General features: G+C 47.4%; 1 protein-coding gene across 5 annotated transcripts in view; it reads left to right on the top strand.

The window, feature by feature from the left end:
• RUBCN (rubicon autophagy regulator) overlaps positions 1–25420 on the top strand; it is a 49335-nt gene that overhangs the window by 18814 nt on the left and 5101 nt on the right. For 2 of the 5 annotated variants that reach the window (XR_014547889.1, XM_083612763.1), the window contains exons 5-19: positions 758–864; positions 1810–1963; positions 2079–2630; positions 8395–8490; positions 8972–9087; positions 10118–10319; positions 12382–12483; positions 15622–15682; positions 16633–16765; positions 19029–19174; positions 19780–19844; positions 20789–21027; positions 22363–22424; positions 23913–24066; positions 25290–25383. Coding sequence is in view for 3 of the 5 variants with exons in the window: in XM_083612763.1 (XP_083468889.1) it covers positions 758–864; positions 1810–1963; positions 2079–2630; positions 8395–8490; positions 8972–9087; positions 10118–10319; positions 12382–12483; positions 15622–15682; positions 16633–16765; positions 19029–19174; positions 19780–19844; positions 20789–21027; positions 22363–22424; positions 23913–24066; positions 25290–25383 (2283 nt within the window). In the remaining 2 variants the exon portion in view is untranslated. Of the gene's footprint in view, positions 1–757; positions 865–1809; positions 1964–2078; positions 2631–6075; positions 6121–8394; positions 8491–8971; positions 9088–10117; positions 10320–12381; positions 12484–13979; positions 14055–15621; positions 15683–16632; positions 16766–19028; positions 19175–19779; positions 19845–20788; positions 21028–22362; positions 22425–23912; positions 24067–25289; positions 25384–25420 lie in introns of all 5 variants that reach the window. The other 3 variants (XM_083612761.1, XR_014547888.1, XM_083612762.1) reach the window with 3 other exon arrangements.

Here is a 25420-nt window from a genome sequence, read left to right as displayed (position 1 = left end):
GTTGCACTGCAGTGCAAACTACTAAGTTGTGGAGAAGGCAAGCCTAGAAGTCTCCTGCTTGACAGGATAGGTTTCCAGTGTGCATGGAAGCTGCATCAGCAGGGTTTGGACTCGATGACACCTGACCTGGCCAACTCCCTGATTGTATGTCAACTGGGAAGTGCTAAGTGAGTGAAAAGCAGAGGTGCAAGGTCACTTGCCCCAACACCTTCAAGATGGCTGTCTCATTTATAACTTGCAAGAGGCTTCTGAAGACTGCTGCACAACCGTAGAAATCTTTTCCCTGTGAATTCATTGGGCGTTGAATGCTTTCTGAGAAGGACTGTAAGACAGTCAAGTTTGGGTTTTAGTAGTTCAGGGCTACTTTTTTTTTTAAAAAAAGTCTTCAGTATTTTTGCGGGGGATCCTTTTATTTTTTGTTTTTATTTGACTTACTTTTTTTAAAAAAAATGCTCAGCACCCTTGGGGAAGGATAGAAAGCTAAGTAACACATAGCTTGTAGGAAGTCCCTTTCTTCCTTCCTTCTGAAAGTCCCTTGGGTACTTCTTCTCCCCTCTCTTCTATAGCATGAAGCCCAGAGGACTGGGACCTTAGGAATGCAAATACTGTAAAGGAACAATAAGCCAATACTATTGTATTTTAATATTTTGTTGGAAGCTGCCCAGATGGGTGGGGTATAAATAATAATAATAATAATAATAATAATAATAATAATAATAGCCTGCGTTTTCCTTTTCCTTTATTTTCCTTTTTGCAGACTCAGCATTCCTGCTCAGTGATGCTCATGTGACAGCCATGTTACAGTGCTTGGAGGCTGTCGAACAGAACAACCCCCGGCTGCTAGCTCAGATAGATGCATCTATGGTGAGAAGGGTCCTCATTGCTTCTTGTTTGTGTCCCCTCCCCTTTTGCTCACTGCTTCCCTCCTCCCAGATGCCGCTCTGCTGTTGTCCTGCACACAATATCTCATTCAGGAGCAAGCAGGGGACTCTTGAAGAAGTGCCTTGACTGCTTGACCCAGAGGTTAAATGCCCCAGAGCATTTGCTGTAGCTCTGCAAAATGGCTGGTCAGGAGGAAATTGCTCAGCCAGCTATATCTGTGAGAAGGCAGACTGCAGTGCTGGTTCAGAAGCATCTGTCAGGTAGACTGGACCCTGGGGGATTTTCTCCATTGCTTCAGGGTTTGTTATTAGTTGCTCCACTTAGCTTCCAGGCCTGCTTTCAGAAAGAGCCATTCCTGAAGCCACAATGGATAAGACATGAGGAAATTACTGGGCTACATCTAAAGAATAGCTGTCAGTGAAATAGCTGCTGGGGAAGTTGTGAGTGACTCTTCTTTCTTGAAGGTTTGAAAAGAAGCTTGGCCAGGGATCAGTGAATGTGCTTTATCTATGTCACCTTGGAGCAGATGTTGGATTTAATGAGTGGCTTTCCGTGGTGCCAGAAGTCAAGTGGGAGTTCCTCAATAAGATGATCAGCAACGGTTCGCAAACTTCTCTGAAACGCTGCTTGCCCACCTTTCCCTGCAAGAGAGAGCTTTCTTAGAGCAACACTTAACATAGGACAACAGTGTTGATGAGGCACAGCTGATATGTTAGTGCCCCTAGAATGTGCCCTCCGCAACACCCGGGGATTCCACGGCAGCTGATCTGGGGTTCACAGGCTAAATAAATAAACAAATAAATAAATGTGGACCCTGTTCCTTGAATATGGATTGATTCGGATAATCCACTGGATTCCTTCCATTTCTGGTTCTATAGCTCTACTTCCTTGCGTATTCCTTGTGCATTAACTAGGTCCTTCTTTCAGTTTGCCAGGAAGAGCGAGTCCTCTGTGCCTGTGACAAAGAGCCAAAGTCTCACAGCGCTTCCTGGATCCATATGTACCCCTCCAGCTGAATGCACGACCCACCGGTATTTTGGCTCCTTCTCAGGTCTTTACTCCGCCTCTGCCAGCATTCAAGGTGAAAGCTCTAGCACCGCAAAGTGCAGTAGTTTAGGTTGTGTTTTTCTGTTGCCATTTCTGTTTCTTAAAATACTCAAGTCCCTGCTTCCCCTTCTTTCCCCACCTCTTTCCAGACAGGAGACCTTCAAACACTTGGGTTTGCAGTGGCACCAGCCAGCCTCAGGAAAACTCCCAATGTGCCTCATCTCATTGGCAGCCGGAGGGCAGGTCCCCCCAGTGGCAAGCCCCTCCTCTCCCACACCTCACCGTCTCTCCCCCAAAAGATGCCTCCCTTCCTGGCGAGATGAGCGCCAGCACCTCGGCCAATGATGACCAGTGGGCAGCCAGCCAGGATGACACAGACGGGCCAGAATACCTGGCGATTGGGAACCTGGGCCGGCAGAGTCGGGCTTGTGGTAGCCCAGCCCAGTCCGGCACGTCCACTAGCAACAGTGCTGAGAGCAGCACCTCCAACCTGTTTTCGTCCAGCAGCTCCCAAAAGCAGGAGTCCGTTTCCTCCTTGGGAGAGCAGGGAGCAAGTGGCGGCAGCAGCAGCAGCCGAGGGATGAGCCTCTTCCGTAGGTCCAGCTTCTCAGAGGGTCAGACGGCAGCTTCCTATGGGGGGCTCAAGAGGAGCCATGTACGCTCCCATTCAGACACCAACGTGGCCTCTGGGAAAACTCACGGTAAGGTGTGGGCAAAAGAATTGGATATCTTACGACTGCTGCTGTTGAGCACAGACTCAGCTGCCTCTGGGAAAACTTTCAACTTCTGTAATGGTCCCTGCCCACTTAACAGAAAAGACAGGATTTGCATGAAAGGTGTTACAATGAATGAATAGCAGAAATGATGTACAAGGCAGCTAAGCCCTACCCTCCCACCCATACTTGCTATAGCTCAGCCTTTTGCAGCGGTGGGGGGGAGGGAGATCTCTGGTTGGTTCCATGGGCCAGGTCCTTATCAGAATCGGCATTGTGGGCCAAATTTGATGGGTGTTCAGAACCACCCACCTGTCAAAATCCCTAGCAGGAGCGATGTCAAAATGGAGGCGAGGGCAGACGTTTCACAAAGCGTTTTTGTAAACCACTCTGAAGTGCCTCACACCCACCTTTCAACCTTGCTCCAGCTCTGAAGAGCAAAAGGCTAAGCTGATCAGCGGAGGTTAAATCCTGCTTCCTTGGCTGCAGGATCCTGTTCCCTGCTTGGAACAGGGTGTGCAGCCAACGTAGCATCAAACCCTTTTCTCCTGCCCATCAGCTGACATCATCAGGGGTGTCAGCTGATGGGCAGGGGTGCGTGGCTTGAGAGAAAATGGCTTTGTGAGCCAAACTGGATTGATCCATGTTGTGTGTGGAACATTGGAAGCCCTTTTCATGGGGACAGAGGAAGTTGCCTTACATTGACTCAGACTCTTGGTCCATCCAGCTCAGTAATGTCTACATACTGACTGACAGCTCTCCAGGATTTCTTCTGGGGGTTTCTCCAAGCCCTACATCTGCATGCAAAGCAGAGGTTGTACCACTGAACTGGTGCCCTTCCTATGGTGTTGTATTAAAGACTAACTCTGAACTGAGTTTTGAAAGGCTTTGTTAAAGAAGCAGGTCTTGAGGGGGAAGCTAGAAATTTGGTGAACAGAAAGTTGCAGCTGTGTGGCACTTCTCAATACCTTTTAAAATCCCCCCTCCTTGTCCCACTTTGCCCCCGTCAGTCAACCTGGTTCACCTTTCCCTTTGATTTGTGACATACTTCATAGATGGTCTTAGGGGAGCAGTGTGGTAGAAGGAGATCAAGCTGGGAAGATGAGCTGTTATAATTATCTATCAGAGAAAAGCAGATGGGGAAAGCAAGTGGTCAAAATTCATGGCTGAATAACCCATATTTCATGAATCCACTGTTGCCCATGTCTGCCAGTCACCCTCATCTCCTGTGATGCCCCTTCTCAAATGCTTTCCTTGGCTGCCTTCCCATCACCTTTCATTTCCAGTAGAAATTCCTTGGCTCTCCTGCCTCTAAAGCTGGCCACAGCCTTGCTATTCCCTTGGTTTCCTTTACAGAGCTGTCTGTGACTTTGGTCTTCTAACCACAGCTGTGTGATGATCTTCTAACACAACTTTGCCTGTTCTCCTTTCCCGCCCTTCAGTTAGAATGATAGAATCATAGAATTGTAGAGCTGGAATGGACCCTGAGGATCATCTAGTCCAACCCCCTGCAATGCAGGAATATGCAGCTGTCCCTTATGGGGATCGAACCTGCAACCTTGGCATTATCAGCACCATTCTCTAACCAACTGAGCTATCCAGTTGTGGAAGTCTCTCTCTGGACAAGTACAAGAGGCCATCTCTCTCCCTTCTTTCACATCCCCCCTCAAAACCTTCCTTTCCCCCCTGTGCAACATTTGTTTTAACCTTTTGATCCCTGGCCTCAGTTGCAACCACACCTGAGTACAGGTAATTGCACTTGGTCACATTTGCTTGCTTCTCTTCTCTCTCCCTCTCTTGACTTTCTGGCCGGCATTTTGATTGTAGGCTCCTTGGAGACAGAGCCCCTCTCACTTGCTCAAGAAATCCTGCAAAGTGCTATGTACACCTTACGCTGCTGCAATAACAAATTGTATGTCAAACTTCCTTCTCTGCACAGCATTCATATAGTTGCTGATGTAGCCATGGAGATGCAGAGTCACATTGGTAGCCTTTTGTTGAGCTGCTGACCCCTCCCCAGAAATCTATCATGCTACACAAAACACCATTATTCTTTCCACCACTCAGCCAGTAGTATTTTAACTTTGCCCACATCTAGAAATGCCCTTCTCGAGACAGTGAATACCATGCTGAGAAAGGGATTGTAAAGCTTCCTGCTACAAGTAGCAAGGCACATTCATAGGCATGGTACCCTCAGTTAATTTACACACACGATAGCAGGCCCAGTTCCTTGACCCCTGCTCTGTGACCGCTGGAAATAAATAAAATCATACCAGCAAATAGCGGAAGAGAGCTGGAGAGTCCTTGTGAGGGGACCCTCCCCGGAGCCTGAAGAGGATGTCAATGAGGGCAGAGGAAGCCCTGAAGAGACCTGAGGTGCAGCAGGGCTTTGTTTAGGCTGCTCAGCCTCCCCGCTTAATAGCTGACATGCGGGGTAGCGCAGCAGCAGCTGCTTCTGTTTTCTTGCGCATCCTCCGTCCAGCCCCAGAGCTTTAATTCTAGATATTTTGGTCTGGATTGGAGAAAGAGCAGTAGACCAGGGGGAAATAGGCATTTAGAAGCGTTTTAGAGGGTGCTCAGCAATTTACGCGATTTCACTTATGCGCACAGGGGTCCGGAACTATGTACAGGGGGACGCTTGTACTATGCTTAGCATAGGTGTTAATCCCACACTAGTTAGCTGCTCCTTTGCTCAAAATTCTGCAAGATGGACCCACAGAGCCTGACCTGCCACCCTAGAGGCCACCACCAGTGTCATGCACCTGATTCCTGAGTGGCTACAAGATCACCAGTCTTGGTCACCGTGCTTCTTTATAATATTCTGCACGAGCATATTGGTGAGATTGTGTGGGGCTGCTGGAAAAAGGATAATGCTGAGGCCAACAGCAGCCACAGCAAGTGGCAAAGAAAAGGGGAATTACAATTGGGCAGAAGAACTTGGTGAACCTGAAATGACTGAAAGGCTCCTTGTGTGTGTGTGTGTGAAGAAAATGACTCTAAAGTTGGGGTCCCAAACATGGCACTCATTAGCACCATGGCTTCTCGGATTTAATTGTTGTTTTTGCTTTTTGTTTTAAATGGTGCTTTGGACAGTTACCTTTTTGTCAGAGGTGGGGGAGATTGCTTTTTTGGGGGGTATAGGTGTTTTGCCTGGTTTTGGTGGGGGAGGGATTCAGGTACCCGCAGCAGTTGCTTAGATTATCAAGTGTGCCCCTGGGCCCCCCAAATTTGGGGCCTTGTTTTGGGATCTCTACTCTGATGTATTGTTCATGGTATGGGCAATGGCAGAACCTTTTGGAGGTCTTTCAAGGGAGAACAACTACAACGTCTCCAAAGTATGGCAGACAGGATTCTGCCTTGGTAAGTAACTTTCCTCTCTCTTTTTCTCTCTCTTCCTTCACGCTCCCTTTTCTGCTTTGCTGCCTGTCCTTAGGGGGGCACAGAGATATCAGCATTATAATAGAAGATCCTGTTGCAGGTTTGGGAGCCAGCACATTGCAAACCCCTTCATCAGCATCTTCTGCACTGACTGCAAGGTCTTTGTAAAATACAAACCCCCTGGTGTCAACCTCAAGAAGCCTCCAACAACTTGAGCATTTTGATTTGTAACATTTCTTTTCATCCCATAATGAAGGTTCTTTGGGTGACAAAAGAGTTGTTTTTTTTAACTATTCTTGTTGGCCCATTGTTGGTTACTGGGCTGCAAGGTGAGGAAGCTCAGAGGTCTACCTGCCTAGTTTTTAAGGTGTGGTAGGAAGGAGATTCATTCCTGGTGGCTTTTGGCCTGAATTCAGGGCACTATGTACATACAGGCCTTCCTTATTTGAAGCTACTTGGTGCTACTCAATGTGTGGGTTCTTGTGAAAGGGTCTTGGGGGAGTGTTTTGTGTCCTGCAGAGTTTGCAGTTCACCATTTTGACCCAAGAAGCCACCATTGCTCAGTTTTTTGGCATGCTCTGAGATGTCCAAGTGCAAAGATCATGGCTTTCCTCTTCTTGGTGCAACTCATATGGCAAAACTTTTTGATAAAGAGATTTTGGTCTGCATTCGGAGCTTTGTCAAAATTGGTTATGATGCCAAAAGTGTCAATTTATAGAGTGGTTCTACCCAGTCCAAACAGCTCTGCAAGGACTGCCTCATTTGTTTTATTTTTCCTAGATGAGGAAGACTTCCCTGTAGCTTATATTGGACAGTGATATTTCACATTGCATAGCTGTCACATGCGGGTTCTGCATTGCTTCCTACATGGAAGTGCATTTCATATTGGGGGCGGGGCGGGCAGGAATATAACCTATGAAGTGGCTCTAAATTGGGCCTGACCTTCTGAGCTATTGAAGTTGACACCAGTGTCTCCTTTGCCTTGTTCAACCCTCTCCTTTGCCATTGCATGTTCTGGATGTACACACTCTCAAATGTTGATTTCCCACCATCGCCTTCTTTCCATGCCATTATCAGCTGGGATAAAGCACTAAAACCAGCTGCCGTCCCGTTCAGCCTTCGCTGCCCCTGGAACTTCAGTTGCTGGGGGAGGTCAAGCCCACGCTCTGGCCCAAGTGATGCAAGCCTTTCCCTATAGTAGCTGTTTCTCAGAGGTTGCCTTGTTCCTAAACTTGAAATCTAGGTCAGGACAGACTTCTGTGTGTGGTCAGGAAGCTGGAGAGCGGCCACTGTGGACAAGGCCTTGTGACCTGGTCCAGAGTTTCAGCAGTGACTTCATAGGAATGTTTCAAGAAGGGATAACCACCATAGTATGCATGTAAGTTGATTTTATAGTGGTGCAACAGTCTAAGAAACAAGGATAGTTACGTTAAAAAACCCCCCAAAAACTGAATTATCCAGGTGAAATGTAACTGATGGTCACGCTTCTCTTTCTGTATTGGCATAACCCTCCTCCTCAATGCCAAGGCTAGATAAAAAGATCTTGAGCTTTTGAGCTGTGCTTTGCCTTTGAGTCTCCAAGGGTAGCAAGAGGCGGGAGTTACTGGTAGGCACTGGTGATCCCCAGGAACATTTAGTTTCAGAAATGGTAATGTGACGTGGCCATGTGGGTGAAGGTGGTCCCTGGTATGTTGAGCCCAAACCATTCAGCACTTTATAGATGTAAAACAGCATAGTTTAATTGTGCGCCAAGGATTCAGTGCATATTTTGGAGCGGCCTTCATAGTAAGTAGCTGAAGCTTCTGGAGAATCATCAAGCCAAGCTTTGCAACAGAATGCTTTACGGTGGTCTCACAGGAAAGCTTTTATTATAGCACTCAGTAGACAACAACTTGCCTATGTTTGCCTAGGGGAGGGATGGGGAACCTGTCAGGTTCTGCTGAACTCCCAACATCCCTAATCATGGATCAGGCTAGCAGAGGCTGATGGAAGCTGGTCTCCTAAATACACTGGAGGGCCACAAGTTAAATTGGGATACTGAACCTGACTCTCTGCAGGATCCAATCCTGACATCTATTGGCACCAGTTGTGAAGGCAGATCTAGACTAGCTTGTTAGAATACCCCCCTGCTTGAAAACATGCATGATTTCTGCTCCTGTCCATGAAAGTTCACCCCACAGCCTGCCTGCCTTCAATGGTTCCTTCTGGGCTCCTGTTTGCCCAAATGTTCCCGCACCTTCCATCTTGTTGACTTTATTTTTTTTCATATATTTCACGATCTATCACTTTGTCCCATTCAATTCTGTTCATGCCCCGTCCTGTGGCTCGTTCTGATCATGGCGATTGACTCCATCTTTCTTTATATTATCCCTAGAGTCCAGTGGAGACATTTCCAGGTTCCAAGGCAGCATGTCCTGCTCAATGCAGAGCAGCCAGATGAGCACCCCTGGATCTGTTTACATGGAATACGGTGAGCACTGTAGGGCTTTCGTTGGGTTATTTTTTCCCTCTTTCTCAGCTCTCCTTTGGAGTTGGGCATCAGGATGGTGTGTGAGCCTTTTCCAGTTTTTGATGCAGGTTTTTGCTAAGAGCTGTGCCCCTCCAGCTTCAAATGGCCTTCAGCAGGGGTAGCCAATGTGGTGCACCCCCCCCCCATTTGTCATTAGACTACAACTCCCATCACCCCTGGCCATTTGCCATGCTGGCTGGAGCTGACGGAAGTTGGAGTCCAACAAAATCTGGAAGGTACCACATTGGCCTACCCAAGGCCTATTGACAACAGAGAAGCAGGAGCTGGAGCCAGCACAGACCTTGCGAGGTTTTCCAAATGACTTTGCATCTTCCACCATTCCCAAAGGATTCTGACTGCCCTAGTCCTGCGTGAGCCACCCCTTGACAAAGTTCATAGGAATGGAACAGTAATTTTCCTTTAACTTTTCTTTCTCCAACAGATACTGGGCAGTATCTAAGCTCTGGGGAAGGGATGTTCCGGAGGCCCTCAGAAGGCCAGTCCCTGATAAGTTACTTGTCAGAGCAAGATTTTGGCAGCTGTGCAGACTTGGAAAAGGTAGGCAATAGGAGAAGTGAAATGTGAGATTAGCAGGGAGCTTGCGTGAAATAGTGAGAGAAAAACACAGAGAGCAGTGACTCCCAGGATATATGGCCAGTGCCTGGGTGGGTGTGTAGCTGCCTGGGAACCATATATATGCTTGGGGTCTCTTGCTAGTCTAAGATGACAGGAATGTCTTTGGCACTCAATTATTTCAGGCAGTATCAATTCCTTACACCTCATAAGATTCCTGATAGGGTGAGGAAGGGCTGCAGACCATCTCGGTCATCTGATCCCCAAGGCCTTTCTATTCCTGTTAGGTCGATAAGCTGGCTGAAGTCCAGCAGTATTGAAATGTAAGCTGGAGAGAGGATAGTGATCACTTTCTTTGTGGTCCAAAGTATCTATTTATGTGATACAGGCAATTAAGGGAAGGGCTGACAATAAAATAATCAACACTAGCCCCCAAGTTAGCAGTGTTTTAAACATGCCCTCTTTTTAAGGATCCTCGTGAAAAATATTTCTCAGGGTTTAATGTCGGGAATAATTTTATTTCTGTTGGTTTATTTTCTGAGAACTATGTGTTCTGTGTGTTTCCTTATTTGCATTGGCAGACAGGAAACTTAACTTTGTGGCTCACTTTTGAATGTTCCATTTGTTTTTGTTATGACTTTGAGCTAAACAGTAAAATTATTACTAATGCGGTTGATAAACAAGTTCTGGCCTTGGCAGTTTTTTTTTAATGCAACATTTAAAAACTCGCTCCCCCAACCACAAGGGCTAGAAAAATATTTGGGAGTGGGTTGGTGGAAATGAAGCAAGCCACAGATTTCTGTGCACGTCCATATTCTACAACAGTGTAGATTTTGCACAGGGCTGCCAAAGTTTTTGGTTTTGGTTTTTTTACCGGGCTTGAGTATTGAAAGATATTTAGACTGTCATGCTACCTGTCCCCCCCGCAAACCCATTGTCTCTTTCTCTGGAGAACTCCCTCCTTTTGAGACTTGTGGAAAACTTAACTCTGCTGCTTCTCTTCCCTTCACCCCAGGAAAATGCTCACTTCAGCATCTGCGAGTCGCTCATTGCTGCCATTGAGCTGATGAAGTGCAACATGACGAACAGGCAGCTGGAAGAGGAGGAGGAGGACAGCGACAAGGAGATCCAGGAGCTCAAACAGAAAATCCGCATCCGCCGACAACAGATCAGGACGCGGCACCTGCACCCAGCGTACCCGGAGATCAGCTCAGACAGTGGGTGCTTCCTTCCAGCTCTTCCTTTTGCTGTGTTGAAGGCTTCTTTGGGGATTTAAGTGACTGTGGATCCCTGAGGCTATTTCCGAGGGTGCAGATCCCGGATAGTGCCACAGCTTGATATCCTCTTGCCAAAGAAACCTTTATTCTTGTGCCAATTCAGCAAGATTAATGGATGGCCTTCTGCTTCTTATCATGTCAGAGCATGAATGAGTTGCACAGAAGCTTTCCTTCCTGACCCCCTGGAAGTGCGGTTCAATCCGGGTGTTGTTTTTCAGGATCTAACCTTGGTAGAAGCTGGCAACGAAAAAGAGATAGAAATGAGACTCCTGGGGCGAGGGGGAGGGGTGCGACTAATGTCTATGTTCCATACCAAGTTCCACCCTAGTGTAGTGCAGATTACATCTTTGCTTGTGTGTGCAGCATCTGAGGGTCACAAAACACCTAGAGGGTTTAGCCTTGCCTTTTAGTTTTGTCATAGGAGTCAATGGCTGGAGCAGGAAGTGGCCTGCTGGAAATCTACCTCTCTTCCGCTCAGGGCATCCTTGCTTCCTTCATCTCCTTTTTAAAGAAGTCAGCAAGGAGGCTCATGGTAACAGATTCATGTGAATGAGGACGAAAGGAGGCAGTCTGATAAGATGGAAAAGGCTTTATGTGCATTTCAGGCAGAAAGAGAAACTTTTTTCTCTGGGACTTACTCAGAAGGGACTGGTCAATCCAAGCAGGCAAGAAGACCTATACATGGGCCATGCTGATCTTGTACTCTGCAGGTTTAGCCCTACACTCAGCTGGCACTTAAGTTGAGCTCTGTCCTGTTGCAATAGAAATAAACGTTGGGTCCCTCCTGGATGCTGGACTTGAAAATAGTTTCCTTAGTTCTGTGGTTTATTTAAAAGGTGGTTTCGCACTTGGGTAACAAACAAAGTGGTGTAGAAGTGAATTCTTACCACATATGTATCCTGGATTACCCCAAGATGAAGCTGTTTTGGATAATAATAATAATAATAATAATAATAATAATAATAATAGTAATAGTAATAATAAAATATTATTTATACCCCGCCCATCTGGTTGAGTTTCCCCAGCCACTCTGGGCGGCTTCCAATCGAGTGTTAAAAACAATACAGCATTAAATATTAAAAACTTCCCTAAACAGGGCTGCCTTCAGATGTCTTTTAAAGAGAACATAGCTGCTTATTTCCTTCACATCTGAAGTGAGGGAGTTCCACAGGGCGGGCGCCACTACCGAGAAAGCCCTCTGTCTGGTTCCCTGTAACCTCACTTCTCGCAATGAGGGAACCGCCAGAAGGCCCTCAGCGCTGGATCTCAGTGTCCAGGCTGAACGATGGGGGTGGAGACGCTCCTTCAGGTATACAGGACCAAGGTATACAGGATCCAAACCAATAGAGCTTCTGTGGGTTGTCTAAGGGTGTGTGTGTATTTAGTTTAGCTTATTGTCTTGAGGGCTGCCTGATTATTAGGATGTGTATCAGTCGTGAAATGGGCAAGTGTCTAATCATTTGCATACTTCATTAACATGCAGGTATTTATTAAAAAGATGGCCCTAAGTTTTTGTTCTTCTGGTTTATCTGTATTTATAGTCTCAGCATAAGAGGTTCTGTGAATTATTTGAGAGCCCCTAGTTACCCACAGGCACTTCCTTTCCCCTTGTTTCAGCACTGGGTTAAACTTTTGATCATGCAAAACTCATCAATGAGGTGACTTGAGTGAAGAGAGAGAATTTTCTCCTGCAACTTCTATGACTCCTTTTTAAAACACCTAAACCTTTAGTGAGCATTGTGCACAGATTTTAAAAGAAGGCAGTCCTTGCCCGCAGGAACTAATAGGCATGGTACAAGAGGCGAAAGGGATGGAGAAGGAAATAAGTGAAGTCATGTGCTGCTTCTTATTGTGCTTACAATTGCCAGCTTGAATTAATGTTCTGGCCAGGGGTGATGGGAACTGTAGTCCAAAGCATGGAGGGTGCCAGGCTGGCCAAGGTTGAACCAGACAGATTCTGACGTGCACTGCAGTCTTTCTTTTTCTGCCACTGTTCTCCCAGGTCTTATGGCAACAGACAGTGGATCCCACTTCAGCTCCCGGGACTCAACACACTTGTCTGACTCAGGTTCAGCAGAAGAGGTTGACGAGTATGAGATTAAAGGTAAGATGTAATTGGTATAATGAGCCTTATGCATACAAAGCGCCCTTATACTGGGACAGTTGGTCCATCTGACCCAAGATTGTTTGCCCAGGTTGACAGTAGTAGCTGTCCAAGGTCCTTGGCAAAAATGCTTCCAGGCACAAGTCCGCGATCCTTTTTAACTGCAGAGTTCAGGGACCGAAACTGGCATCTTCTCAGCAGGACTCTGTGTGCGACTCTGAAGACAATAATCTTTGCCTGCATTGTCCAGCTCTTAAAATGGGAGTGACACAGTTCTCTAGTATCAGAACAGTGGGCCCAACAGGAATGGAAAAGCACACGGAGGATAATTGTGATTATCATTTGCTAGCCTGTTGGCATGAAGATGTCCTTTGCTGATTGGTCCTTCCAGTGATAATGCACATTTGAAGGCTGTTGTTACAATGGGGGGAGGCTTACCCGTGCTTGCTTATTCCAACATGAAGCTTACTGATTGAACCCTCTCCAAAGGCATGTTCACATGGCAGAATCAGGCTGGCTTTTGAAAGGAAGGATCAGTTCCGAATTTTAAAAATGGGAAGTGTAGAGGAGGTACTTGCGCTTGGAACAGCCAAAGCTAGTTGTGCAGAATGCAGGATCAGTCCCAGTGCACATATTACCAGGGCTGGAGACCACAGTGTGTGTGGAGTTTGGCCATTAGGGAAGTGAGGCAATCCTTATTCTGCCTGTACATGATTACCCTGCTCCTGCCAAAGAAGAGCATGGCAGAGAAACCAGCCCAGCAAACAGTCTTACAAAAGTAGACTAGAGTAGCCTGGGTCATGCTCCCTAACCCCTGTGGAAGCTTCCTAGTCAAGTTTGTTCCCCATCAAACTTTTTAAGAGAGATCAGAGAAACAAAAGTAAATATTCTACCTTTTTTTGGCATCGGCCACAAAACATTGCTGGTTTGAAACTTGGAAACTCACTTTGAAGCAAGGAATAGCTAAGCAGCCAAGACCCGGAGGAGCAGTTGTGCGGGTGGCCTGGCTGTGCTTGGAATACTGTGTGTTGGGGAGAGGGAGGAGGGGAAAGGATCAAGAGCTCAGCGTTGGTGGGATCTTCTGAATCCCGTAATTCAGTGGTTTTCAAACTCTAGCCTGTGGAATTCTGGGGCTCCCCACAAGCCTCTCAGAGGCTCACCAATGAATTCAGCTTGCACCTGCAAGGAGGGGTGTCAATTGCATTATCTGGTGCATTTTGGATTACAGTGGGGGCCTGGCCAGTACCCTGTGTGTGTGTGTATGCACACACAGCTATGCTCCAGAATAATTTGTGATGTGCAAGGGTTACTTGGCAGACGAATTTGACATGGAAAGAATTCCCTCAGGGTAGAAAATCTGAAAGCCACTGGTCTGGTTTGAAGGGCCCTGTGCTATTGGGAGTCTCTCCTATCCTTGCTCTGGTTGTGCTTACACCCTCTCCCCCCTCCCCTTCTTCCGCTGACATGCAATATTTTGTCATCACCGTATCATGCAGATGGTAACGATGGATCTAACCTGACTCAAATATCCAAGAATGGCCTGTCTGTTTCAATGGCTTCCTTATTTTCAGGTAGTAACCTTGCTCTGCGTGTCGGTCTGTCTGTGTCACGTAGGCACAACTAGTTAGATCGCCCTTGGAGTGTATTGCATGTCATGCCTTAGGTGCTTACCTGTAGTGTTTGCATGTTATAGCATTCCCTCCCTCCCTTCTATAGTCAATGTATATTTCCACCTTTTGGTGCTGAGAATATAAACAGAGGTGAGAGCAAAACAAAGCAAAAGCCGTATGGGCCAAAGTCTGGTCTAAACCAAGCGGTTTTGACAAAGCAGCAAAAACCTATCAGTTGTACAACATACATGGCCCCACCGTGGGAGGGACATTTCTGTTACAATCTATCTGGGACTTCCTGAGCCCTTTCTTTTGCAGTCCACTGAAGGCCACAAAAGCAGGGATATCAAATGCAAACGGTCATATTTTGACTGGCACCAGTTTGAACTGTGTTCTCTCTCTCTCTCTCTCTCTCTCTCTCTCTCTCTCTCTCACACACACACACACACACACACACACACGCTTGAGTAAGTCTCTCTACTAACACCTCATAACTAATTTCCCTGTGTGTGTGTTTCTTCGGGTAAGCTAAACAGCTAGCAGCTACTTCCCTGCATGGCTTATAAGCTTTCCATCTTACCCCACGGTAGTATTGTTCACTTCCTACGGTTCTCGCTCTCTTAGCTGCTTGCTGGTGTTGATAGAAGGATTGGACAGTATGAGCAACTATGGCTAGCAAAACTTTTGGGGACCTTTTAAGAATTGACAGACCAGGTCAGATTGATGGCCTTTCTGCCAATGGTGGACAACTAGGTGCCCTGTGGAAGTTTACAAGCAGGGCCTGATGTGATCTTTCACATCATAGATAAATAACCCACAATATCTAGCAGTCCGTAACTCCTCCTCTCTGAAATGGGGGCCGTCAATAGCCACTGGGCAACTAATCTGCCGTTTAGTTATATAGAGTGTAGTTGCTTTTTAAAGCCATTCATTATAACAGCCCCCCACAGAATTCTGTGGTAGATGATGTTAGGTGAGGGAATATGTGGCTTAAACTGGGGAACAACCTACTCATTTTCTGATGGGAGAACCACCTATCAAGCCATGCCTTGGGAGCAGCAATACTTGGGTGAACAAAGCATCTCTTCCCTCCTGGTATGTGCCAACATGCTCAGGAACTGAGGCCACCTTGGAGGTTTCTATAGCTGTCTCTCTTCCTAATGGGAAGGATGCAAGCAGCTACGAATCAATGCCTCATTTTTCCAACCAGGCACAAATTGGGGTGGAGAGGATCAGATAAAATTGGGTTAGATGCCAGATGTGGCTTGTGTTTACTTTAGTCTTAGAAACCTCGAACATAGGCTCTGACACCCTTCTTGAGGCGCTCTCTGTGGATGGTGCAGAAAGTGGGCAGACTTTGAAGTGGTCCATTGTGAGAAGGCCTCGGCCCATAGGCGAATTTGCCCATCTCTGCTGTAGATCAGTTCCTTGTTGTAAAATTGCGATATGTGTTAACCCATCCAGAATTCATTCAGCATGGCCTTTGCCACGTCTAACCTTCCCCCGCTTCATTTGTGCTGTGATTTAGATGCAGACATCAAGAGGAGTGCAGCTCCCAGCAAGAAGTCCTTCCACTCTTCAGGCTCCACGTATGTATCTCTGATGTGGCATAAGAACACCATGATGGCTCATTCCTCCGCCTGCTCCATTTCGTTTGGGGTGAAACACTGTGAAGATTTAGGCTGAAAGGCTGTAGAAGGGACAATTGGGGGACAAACCTAAGAAAGCTCTAAACAGGTTTCTTCTCTCAGTAATATATCTGAAGGGTGTTGGGGGCCAAAATGTAAGTAGAATCTGTGCATTTGGGAGCCATCTCTTGTAGTATCAGGGCCAAGAGATGCCAAGGATTTAAAGCTTTGCATCTGGGTTGGCTTCCCAGTATGAAGGAATGGGTGAAGACCAGATTGCAGCTTGCTGAGGTTCTGGCTAGGCTGAGTCTCATGGATGGTGGCAGTATATTTCATCCAGGGGCAGGTTTCAAGTAGATAAAAGGAACTAGTTTGGAGCCGGAGATGCTGGTTTATTGCTTCTATGCCAAGAGATGTGTCAAAGGCGTCAGCTTGGGTCTTCAGTGGAGACTAACCAAGAGGCTGCTTCCACAGGCAGAGGCACGACTGATAGGAGCGTCTGTTTTTGTTCCTCCAACTGGCCGTGTCTGTATTTTGGTTGGGACAGGGGCAGAAATAACAAATGAGGGCTAGATGTGAGAAAGTGCAGTAAAGTGTCCTTAGGACACTTTAAGTGAGGCAGAAACAGGGGGAGCCAGATGTTCACTCTGCAGATGTTGTTGGATTTCAATCCCCACTGCTCCTGGGCCAGTTGGCCATGCTGACTGGGGCTGAAGGGAGTGAGGAGTCGAGCAACCTCTGGAGGGCCACGGGTTTCCTGTCCCTGCAGTAAGAGACGAAGAGTGAGGAATTAAGCCCAAGGCTTCGTGGGACATGTGGGGTTTCAAGAGGAATGTTAAGGGGATGTACAGGAGAGACCTTCTTTCCCACTGCTTTGTATCTGTGCTAATCTCTGCGTCTTTGTCCAACAGCTTCCACTCTTTCCTCAACTCCAACTCGGCAGAGGCTGTGGCCATGGGTCTGCTGAAGCAGTTCGAAGGGATGCAGCTCCCCGCAGCCTCCGAACTGGAATGGCTTGTGCCGGAGCAAGACGCCCCGCAGAAGGTAGGGTTCCTAAGTTCAGCACCCACCTACCCTGGGCCAGAACAGCACAGTCATTTTGTGCTCTGCGCCCCCCCCCCTTTCCCCTCTCTAGTGGTGGTTTAAACTTAGCCACTTTACGGCGGGGGGCAGCAAACACTTAATGTGCTGGATGTGGTGGCTTTTAAGCATGGTCGCAACCACTCTAGATTAAAAGGGCAAAGGGCAGCAGTCCCAGTACTTCAGGTAGGCCAGGTGATGTGGCCAGCCCATCCAGCGGCTCAGGTGGCAAGGGCAACAAGACCTACGTCTGCACAGCACAGTGGGAGATACTACTGACACTGGGATTGGTAGGGAGCAGGAACCAACGTGGCCAAGGGACTGATGGGAGTTGTAGTCCAAAACTTCTGGATGAAGGAGGCTGGGAATTGGTGTTTTGCCCTTTCTATCATGTGCATTGACCACTGACCAGGGCTGTGGCTGATAAAAGTGAGCTATGTGGTCTGTGAAATTTAGCCGTGGCATAGGGACAGGTTGCTCTGCACCCAACGCAGAGATAAGGAGCAAAACATCGGATGTTTCAATAGGAGGAGCGTGGCAATCTGAAGTGCCTCCAAAAGCTTTCACCAGGCCCACCTCTGTTCCTGCTTCTCTTCCCAGGAGCAGGGAAGACTTGTTCAGGGAGCCACCTTGATAGATCATTTGCTGTTGGTTTTCAGGGTCCAAGACTATCTCTTAAAAGGCTTCTTAAGCGGCCCAAGTGGTATAAGAAAAGACAGCTTTGCAAAAAGTTGCTGCTGGTATGTCCCAAATGGGAGGTGTGCCCAGGGAGTGTCGTGTTTACTGCGTGCTCTAACAGCCTTTATGAATGGCCCATCTGAAGGGGCCCAGGGTGTGTGAGTGTTGTGGCTGCGCTCTGCATGGAAGGCCTTGGTTTAGAGTGGTTTGTTGTGGCTGCTCAGTAGAAAATCAGGTTTATAGCCAGGGCTGGCCACACCCGAAGCCAAAAGACTGCAAATACAAGCCAGCTCAGTGTGACTTCCACCAATCAGTAGCCACCTAAACGTGTGAGTCCAGGCTGCATGTCTCAGCCTCCACCCCAGCTGTGTTTTGCTGACATTTGACAGCTTCTTGATTTGCGGGAAGCCAATGGCCGGAGGAAGAAAGGTGTCTTAGGCGTGCTTACAGTCCTATAGCACTGGGGCACAGCAGGGCATTTTGATGCAGAATTCAGCACCCTGAGAATTTTGGTATGTTTTAAAAGCAAAAAGCCTCTAGCCCTTAAAGCTGCCATAAGGAACTTGAGTAGACATGGGCTGTGCTGGTTGAAATCCCAGAATCTAAACCAAGGCTGTGCAGGAGTGTGTGGTCAGGGTGTGGAACGTCGGAGCTCTGCATCGCTCCTTAAGCAAGTTCTGTGTGTTCTTCTAATTTTGTCTATTTCAAACCACAGGCTTTGCTCGTATGTGAGAGCGTGAGGCCTTTTAGGGAGGCAGCAGTCATGCAAGTCACACCGGGAGGAATTCCAGCAAGCATAATGGCCCTGTTTATATACTTCAGTGGGGTGTAAGGGCCCACCCAACGCTGATACTCTGTGCTGGAGACAGTGAAGCATTTCAGCGCTGCTGGAAGTGACTAACAAGCCCCAACTGTGGCTGTTCTCCCACTCCTTGGTCGCCTTGCAGTTCAGTTCTGCGTTGGCTTTACAAAGGCGCTTCAGTGGTGACCTGCGGTTCTGCTCCGAAGTTGCTCTGCAAGATGCTGCTTTGTTCCGTTTGCCGTAGTTTTGGGGCTGTTGTTGCTTTCCACCCACTCCCCACTTCACACTCTCAGTTTGACACTGGGCTCTATTCACAAGGGATCACTGATTGTCGACTTCCTCTTGGGTAATGGCAAAAGGAAGCTCTTCTTTCAGCAGTCAGGAATTCCAAAGTGCCCTCTTGTTAAGGTTGTGTGCACTCTGGGATTACAAAGTTTCACGTACACGTGAAATATGAAAAGCAAGGGTGGTGGGCAGGGAGGGGACCGTGACGTGAGATTCTGCACTTGTGCAACAGAAATAACATGGAGGATGCAGTCACGCGTAGCAGTTTATCACTGGATTGTGGAATAGCCACGGGATTGCTATAGCAGCATTTACTTAGCAGCATTGACTTGGTGCTTAAATTATTTCCAGAAGATTCTGCAGTAATCAGATCTTGCCTACTTGCTTGTTGGCTAACCATGGAAGCTCTGTGCCCGGACCCAGGTGCATGTTTGCATTGTGCGTCTTGTTCTCCTCCTGCAGCTCTTGCCAATTCCCGATTCTGTGCCCATCTCTCCCGACGATGGGGAACACGCGGACATCTATAAACTCCGTATCCGGGTCCGAGGGAACTTGGAGTGGGCGCCTCCCCGACCACAGATAATCTTCAATATCCACCCAGCACCAACGTAAGGAGACAGGTGGTTTTCAAGCCTGCAGTGTCCTCTGTCTTTCCCTTCCTCTTTCCAAATATGCCCATTCATGCCCTTGCTAGAATCTGCCAACAGCAGCAAGTGGATTTTTTCCCTCTTCACAAAAACTTAGAAGGTATCTTTAAGAATGGAAGCCTTGCTCACAAAGGAAGCTGCCTTATGCTGAGTCAGACTGTTGCACCATCAACCAGAGGATGAGAAAGTGGCTGGGAGTGGCTGTCTCATGATTTGCTTGATGACCAGCCAAAGTACAGCGACTGGTGAGAGTGTCCTCTCCATGGCCTCTTCCCTACCTCATGTCTGGTGGGTGGTGGCATTCTGCAAGCACAGGCCTTTTCTCAGAAATCTAGTGGTCCTTGTGGTTTAAGAACAGGCTTGGAAACGGACAAGTGTCTTTTGTCCTTTATAATAACATTGCATGGCCGTGTAGAGGGTTTTTTTAATTGCGTATTCAAATGCTGCATGTTAAATCCTCATAACATTTTCCTTAGCAGCCCACTCCCTGCCCCCAAGAAAGGAGGTTGAGATCTATCTATCCTCTGTCTGCACACATACATAGCACATGTTTTGTGTGTCTGCAGGAGAAAGGTGGCAGTGGCCAAGCAGAACTATCGCTGTGCCGGATGTGGCATCAGGACAGACCCTGGTGAGTGCTGGATTTGGCAGAGTTCTTGAGGCCCTGTTTATGTTATTTTATGTTACTTTGTTTTTAAAACTTTGTTTATAGACAGTTTAATGTTTTAGAAATCTCTTAAGCATCATACAAGATTTTCAAAGACCCTATTTTTAAAATTAAAAATACAGTATAAAACCAATAAAACAACTATATGGGGGCATATAAAACAGGAATTGTAGGATTCAAAGCATTTTATGCAGGAAATGAACTTACAGGCTGGGGAAAGCCCAGGTGAAAGGTACGTCTTCACAAGACATCTGAAGCAACTGATAGCTGCTGTTTCACATATGACAGAGGGAAGGGCATTCCAAAATAAGGGACAATAGCAAAAAATGCTTATTTTCAGGTCAGCACCCTCGGATATTCTGCAGGGTGCAATGGCATGTGTAGAATTTTCCCAGATGGCCTGAATTGATCTTCTAACTGAATGCAGGGGGAGGCAGTCTTTCACACAATAAGAAGTCATTGGACATAGCCCAGTAGCTGTTTGGCAACTAGTGCAGTTTCTTCAACACTGCCTGAACCTTCAAAGATTTTGTCTTAGAAGGTGGTGGGTGGTATTAATCTGATTTGACTGGGTTGTTTGTGTATTAATTACTGTTGGCCACTTTGTTCTGAGCAGAATATAACCAACCAACTAACTGATGTGGTTCAAACCATGAACTGGTAGGGACAAAATTCACATTCCATATATTTATGTACACATGCACTACACTGGGGGTGTTGAAACTGGCACCTTGGGCAGGATACCTTCCTTTTGTTCTCGGGAAGACTTGTGGATAGGCTCAGCCCCGGTTCCCCAGGAGGAGTCTGAACACATTCATTCATTCATTCATTCATTCATTCATTCATTCATTCATTATCTGTCTCACTCTTTCTGTCTCCCTCTCCCTCCCCAACCCCCATCCCTTCAGACTACATCAAGCGCATGCGCTACTGTGAGTACCTGGGTAAATACTTCTGCCAGTGTTGCCATGAAAATGCTCAGATGCTCATCCCTAGCCGCATCCTGCGCAAGTGGGACTTCAGCAAATATTGCATCAGCAATTTCTCCAAGGACCTGCTAAGCAAGATCTGGAGCGACCCCCTCTTCAATGTGCAGGACATCAACACTGCCCTCTACCGCAAGGTCAAGCCACTCAACCAAGTCAGGGTAAGGCAGACTGAGTGTGAGGTGCCCGTGAGGCCATCCCTACCCTGCAAGTGTAGCTTTTATACCTGCTTTAAGTGTCAGGGCTTCTGCCAAAGCTGTCTCGGGAACTGTAGATTTGTGAGAAAGCTTGGGGATTCTGTAACAAAGAACAAGTAGAACAACATTCTGTAACCTGGCGGGACTTTATAGCTTATGTTTCAAATGAGGACCTGCAAAGTTCCTTGCCTGCACCTAAGAAAGAAACATAGTTCTTCTAAATAATTTAATATGCATACGTTGAATTGTATTTGCCATTATTGCATAAGCATCTTTTCACTTTCTGTGCCTGTGTGCAGTGGGAAAGAATTTTCTTACATATCCCTATTCAGAACTGCAAATCCCCCAGTTCCCTGAGTTCCAATATGTGTGGGAGAGGAGCAGATACATGCTCTTAGGGTACGTCCCACTCCCCACCACCCTGGAAATATTGTTCTACATGCAGGGGCCAATTTGCACACACACACACACACCCCTTTTTTGAGAGAGAGAAAATTACTGTTTGAATCTGAGCCAAGCGTGCAAACCTCCAGGTCCATCTTCTCCATTTTTTTGAGCCAAGCCTGCGCCTCTGCCACTCACTTCGACCTTATGCATAGAAATCCTGCCCCAAGCACATTTGCAGAGGCCCTTCATTTTCATTTTATTTCTTTAAACCTCTGCTCAAAACCTTCAATTGATGTAAATTGCTTTTTTATAGTAGCTTTTCCCACCCCTAGAATCGTGTGTGCAGCAGCTGTTACTGACCACAGGATTCAGCATCCTCAGAATCTCAGCGCTTTTTTGTATTTATATAAAGTTTCCAACCCTTAAGGCTGTGCAGATCACCTTGAAAGTGTGTGGTTGAAGCCTGGTGAAATCTCAGAGCAACAGAAAGGACAGGATTTCTGGGGCGTGGAGCTACAGCGCCCTGCAGAATACTCTGCTCCACCCCAGAACTACAGAAATGAGTAACCTAAGCCAAAACTGTCAGATGCAGTGAATTTGCATGCCACTTACACAGACTGGCGTTTGTAAAGCAACAAAGCATACCCAAACCTGCCTGAGGCAGTTCGATTGTTATTTCTTCTAGCTCTTGCACCTGGTTGTTGTTTTTTAATTTCCCTTTTTCATTTCCCCCTTCCTTTTTAACCATGCATCCCACTGGGTTGGGGAAACTCCAAAGTCCCTTTTGAGGCAGGGCCAAGTTCTGGGTCTGGGTTTCTGTTCAACTCCTTGCTGTGACACACATACCTGATACTTCTAAAACGAAAGAAGCCTTCCAACCTGAGGTTTTCCCTTCCACTTGGTCTTTTCCAGCTGCTGAGAATCCAGCTGTACCACATGAAGAACATGTTCAAGACCTGCCGCCTAGCGAAAGCGTAAGTGCTGTGGGATGCAAGCAAAACGACAGAAGCACAGCAATGGGGGTGGAGGGGGGCGCAGAAACAGTAGTGGACTCCTCCCAGTGCACTCCTCCCAGATAGCTGCATCTCCTCCTACAGAACGTCTATAGGACATGCTCTTGAACCACAAGGAACCTGGGCCGCCACCACCAGCATATGAACTTCTGTACCTCACTTTTATAATAATAATAATAATAATTTATTATTTGTACCCCGCCCATCTGGCTGGGTTTCCCCAGCCACTCTGGGCGGCTTCCATAGAAACCAAAAATACACTAAAATATCACAGATTAAAAACTTCCCTGAACAGGGCTGCCTTAAGATGTCTTCTGAATGTCAGGTAGTTATTTATCGCTTTGACATCTGATGGGAGGGCGTTCCACAGGGCAGGCGCCACTACCGAGAAGGCCCTCTGCCTGGTTCCCTGTAGCTTTGCTTCTCGCAATGAGGGAACCGCCAGAAGGCCCTCGGCGCTGGACCTCAGCATCCGGGCAGAACGATGGGGGTGGAGACGCTCCTTCAGGTATACTGGGCCGAGGCCGTTTAGGGCTTTAAAGGTCAACACCAGCACTTTGAATTGTGCTCGGAAACGTACTGGGAGCCAATGTAGGTCTTTCAAGACCGGTGTTATGTGGTCTCGGCGGCCGCCCCCAGTCACCAGTCTAGCTGCCGCATTCTGGATTAGTTGTAGTTTCCAAGTCACCTTCAAAGGTAGCCCCACGTAGAGCACATTGCAGTAGTCCAAGCGGGAGATAACCAGAGCATGCACCACTTTTAGTCTTTCAGGCACCTCCACCCTCCCTTTGTTGAGCAGAAGACACATTCTTCTGCTCTTTGCTAACCTCTAGGCCTGGGCTTAAGCAATAGAAGATGTCTGTTGCAACTGTCCCCCAACTCCACCTGGTCAGTGGGGTTGTGGGATCATTTCCTCTGCTTCTGTGCATAGGGGTGCGCATTGTGTACCAGTGTCTGCTTGTCACGTGTGGAGATTGCACAGCTGTCTATATTTGCCAGTTCGAAAGCAAGTGTTCAGCTGCCCAAACTGTCATGCGTGACATTCACACAAGGGTCTAACTATGCGAATGTACACCCCCCCACACACACTGCATCAGAGATGCATAGCCCTTGCTGGGTTGTTGGAATGAACCTTAGTAACAGCAGCAGCAGCAGCAATTTTATTATTTATATGCCACCCATCTGGGTTGCCCCAGCCACTCTGAGTGGCTCCTGACAAAACATTAAAAGCAATGCAACTTGTAAATGGAAAATAACCATTGCAAGGGAAAGGAGCAGTAGGGCAGTGAGATGTTAGGTGGGAAATGTGTAGGCTTGAGCTTTTGAAGAGCTCTGCCAGCACTTGCATCAGCTAGTTTGGCTGCAATATTCACTAAGTGAGGGCAAGGAGCATTCAGAACAGAACAAGGCTGCTTTGTCATGGTGCTGATTTCTGACTTGGTCCTGCAGGCTCCTGGATGCCTTTGACACCGTGCCAGGTCATTTGACAGAGGACCTCCACCTCTATTCCTTGAATGACCTGAGTGCCACCAAGAAGGGGGAGCTTGTTCCTTGCTTGACAGAGCTCCTCAAGGCAGGTACCCAGCACGTTGAGAAATGCATGGTGGGTAACCTTTTTACTTCCCCCCCCTTTCAGCCCCTTCCCGTCCTCCCAATTTGTATTGTATTTGTTTCTCCACTGGGTCAAGTTTTGCACAAAAGCCATGCAGGGAGATCTGGATTTTCCCAGGCAGTGCTCTGGGTGTGTGTCTGGGTGCCAGGGAGGCTGATCTTAACCCTTCCTAGTGAGACAGCTTGAGCTGCAATCTCTATGGGAACATCGGTGGAGGAACTTAGGATCGCTCTTGCACACAGCAGAGAGGGTAACTTTGGTAGACTTCTTGTAACAGAGAACCACCTGCACTGCTAAATTGAAGCTGGGATGAAGCTCATTTGAAACACAGTACCTGTTCTGGCTTCTTCCACATCTCCCCTCACCCCCACCAGAACCATGGGAGTGCTGGCATGGGGACCCTGCAGAACAGTATGGTGTGGAGGACTGCAATAGGTAATGGGGGGGTGGCCCAGGGAAAGTCATTCTCTACAGCATTGGAATTCCCTCCCCACAGAGGTGTGTAGGGCACCTTCGTTCTATGGTTTCTGTGGCATTCTGAAGGTGTTCCTCTTTATCCTAGCTCTTGACACATGGGAAGTATTTTCAGGATCCACCCAGTTCCTGGGACTGGAATTTGTTTCAGCTGTTGTAAATACTGAATTATAAATTGTTGTGACCAGCCTTGGACCCTGGGTAGTAAATTGAAATTATAATTTAATTGATTGACTGCAACAACAGCAAATCCTAGTGCAGTGCCATTGTTGGATACAACAGTATGTAATCACATACACAGTCTTGCTGTAATCCAACCTTCACGACCTGTAACCCATATATAAGGGCACACACAACAACAGCTGGTTAAGATGCGGCAGAATTATTTCTGTGCTGCAGATTGGGTGGCCAAGGTTGCTTGCCTAAAGCCCTCAATGGCTGAGGCAAGATTTTCACTGGGGAGTTCGTGATTCCTTGGCGATGGTAGTTAATGAGATGGCAGGTAGCCTTGTTAGAGATCACTTGCCACTTTTGTGGAGCTACAGTGCGCAGCGCTAAACAGATGCCCATGGAGGTTGCTTGAGGGTGAGGCAAGGACTCCTTGGCAGGGCATTTGTGTCTCTCTGTGTGTGCACATGCTACAGATCCAGGGCTTCTCTGTCCCTTCAGAAGTGGGGCTGCAGCTTCTGCTGGGCTGTTCTCCTTCACTCCCCTCCGCTTCTTCCTTTTCTCCCCCTCAGCTGTGCCAGGCCAAGGGCTTCATCTGCGAGTTCTGCCAGAACGAGGAGGACATCCTCTTCCCCTTTGAGCTGAACAAGTGCAGGACGTGCGAAGGTGAGAACGGGAGCCACATCCCCTGTGGCTGGGTGTT

This window comes from Podarcis filfolensis, assembly GCF_964270895.1.
Source record: "Podarcis filfolensis genome assembly, chromosome: 5".
NCBI classification, from domain to species: Eukaryota; Metazoa; Chordata; class Lepidosauria; order Squamata; family Lacertidae; genus Podarcis; species Podarcis filfolensis.
Note: the sequence above shows the minus strand (reverse complement) of the source record. Positions and strands in the feature narration are given on the sequence as shown.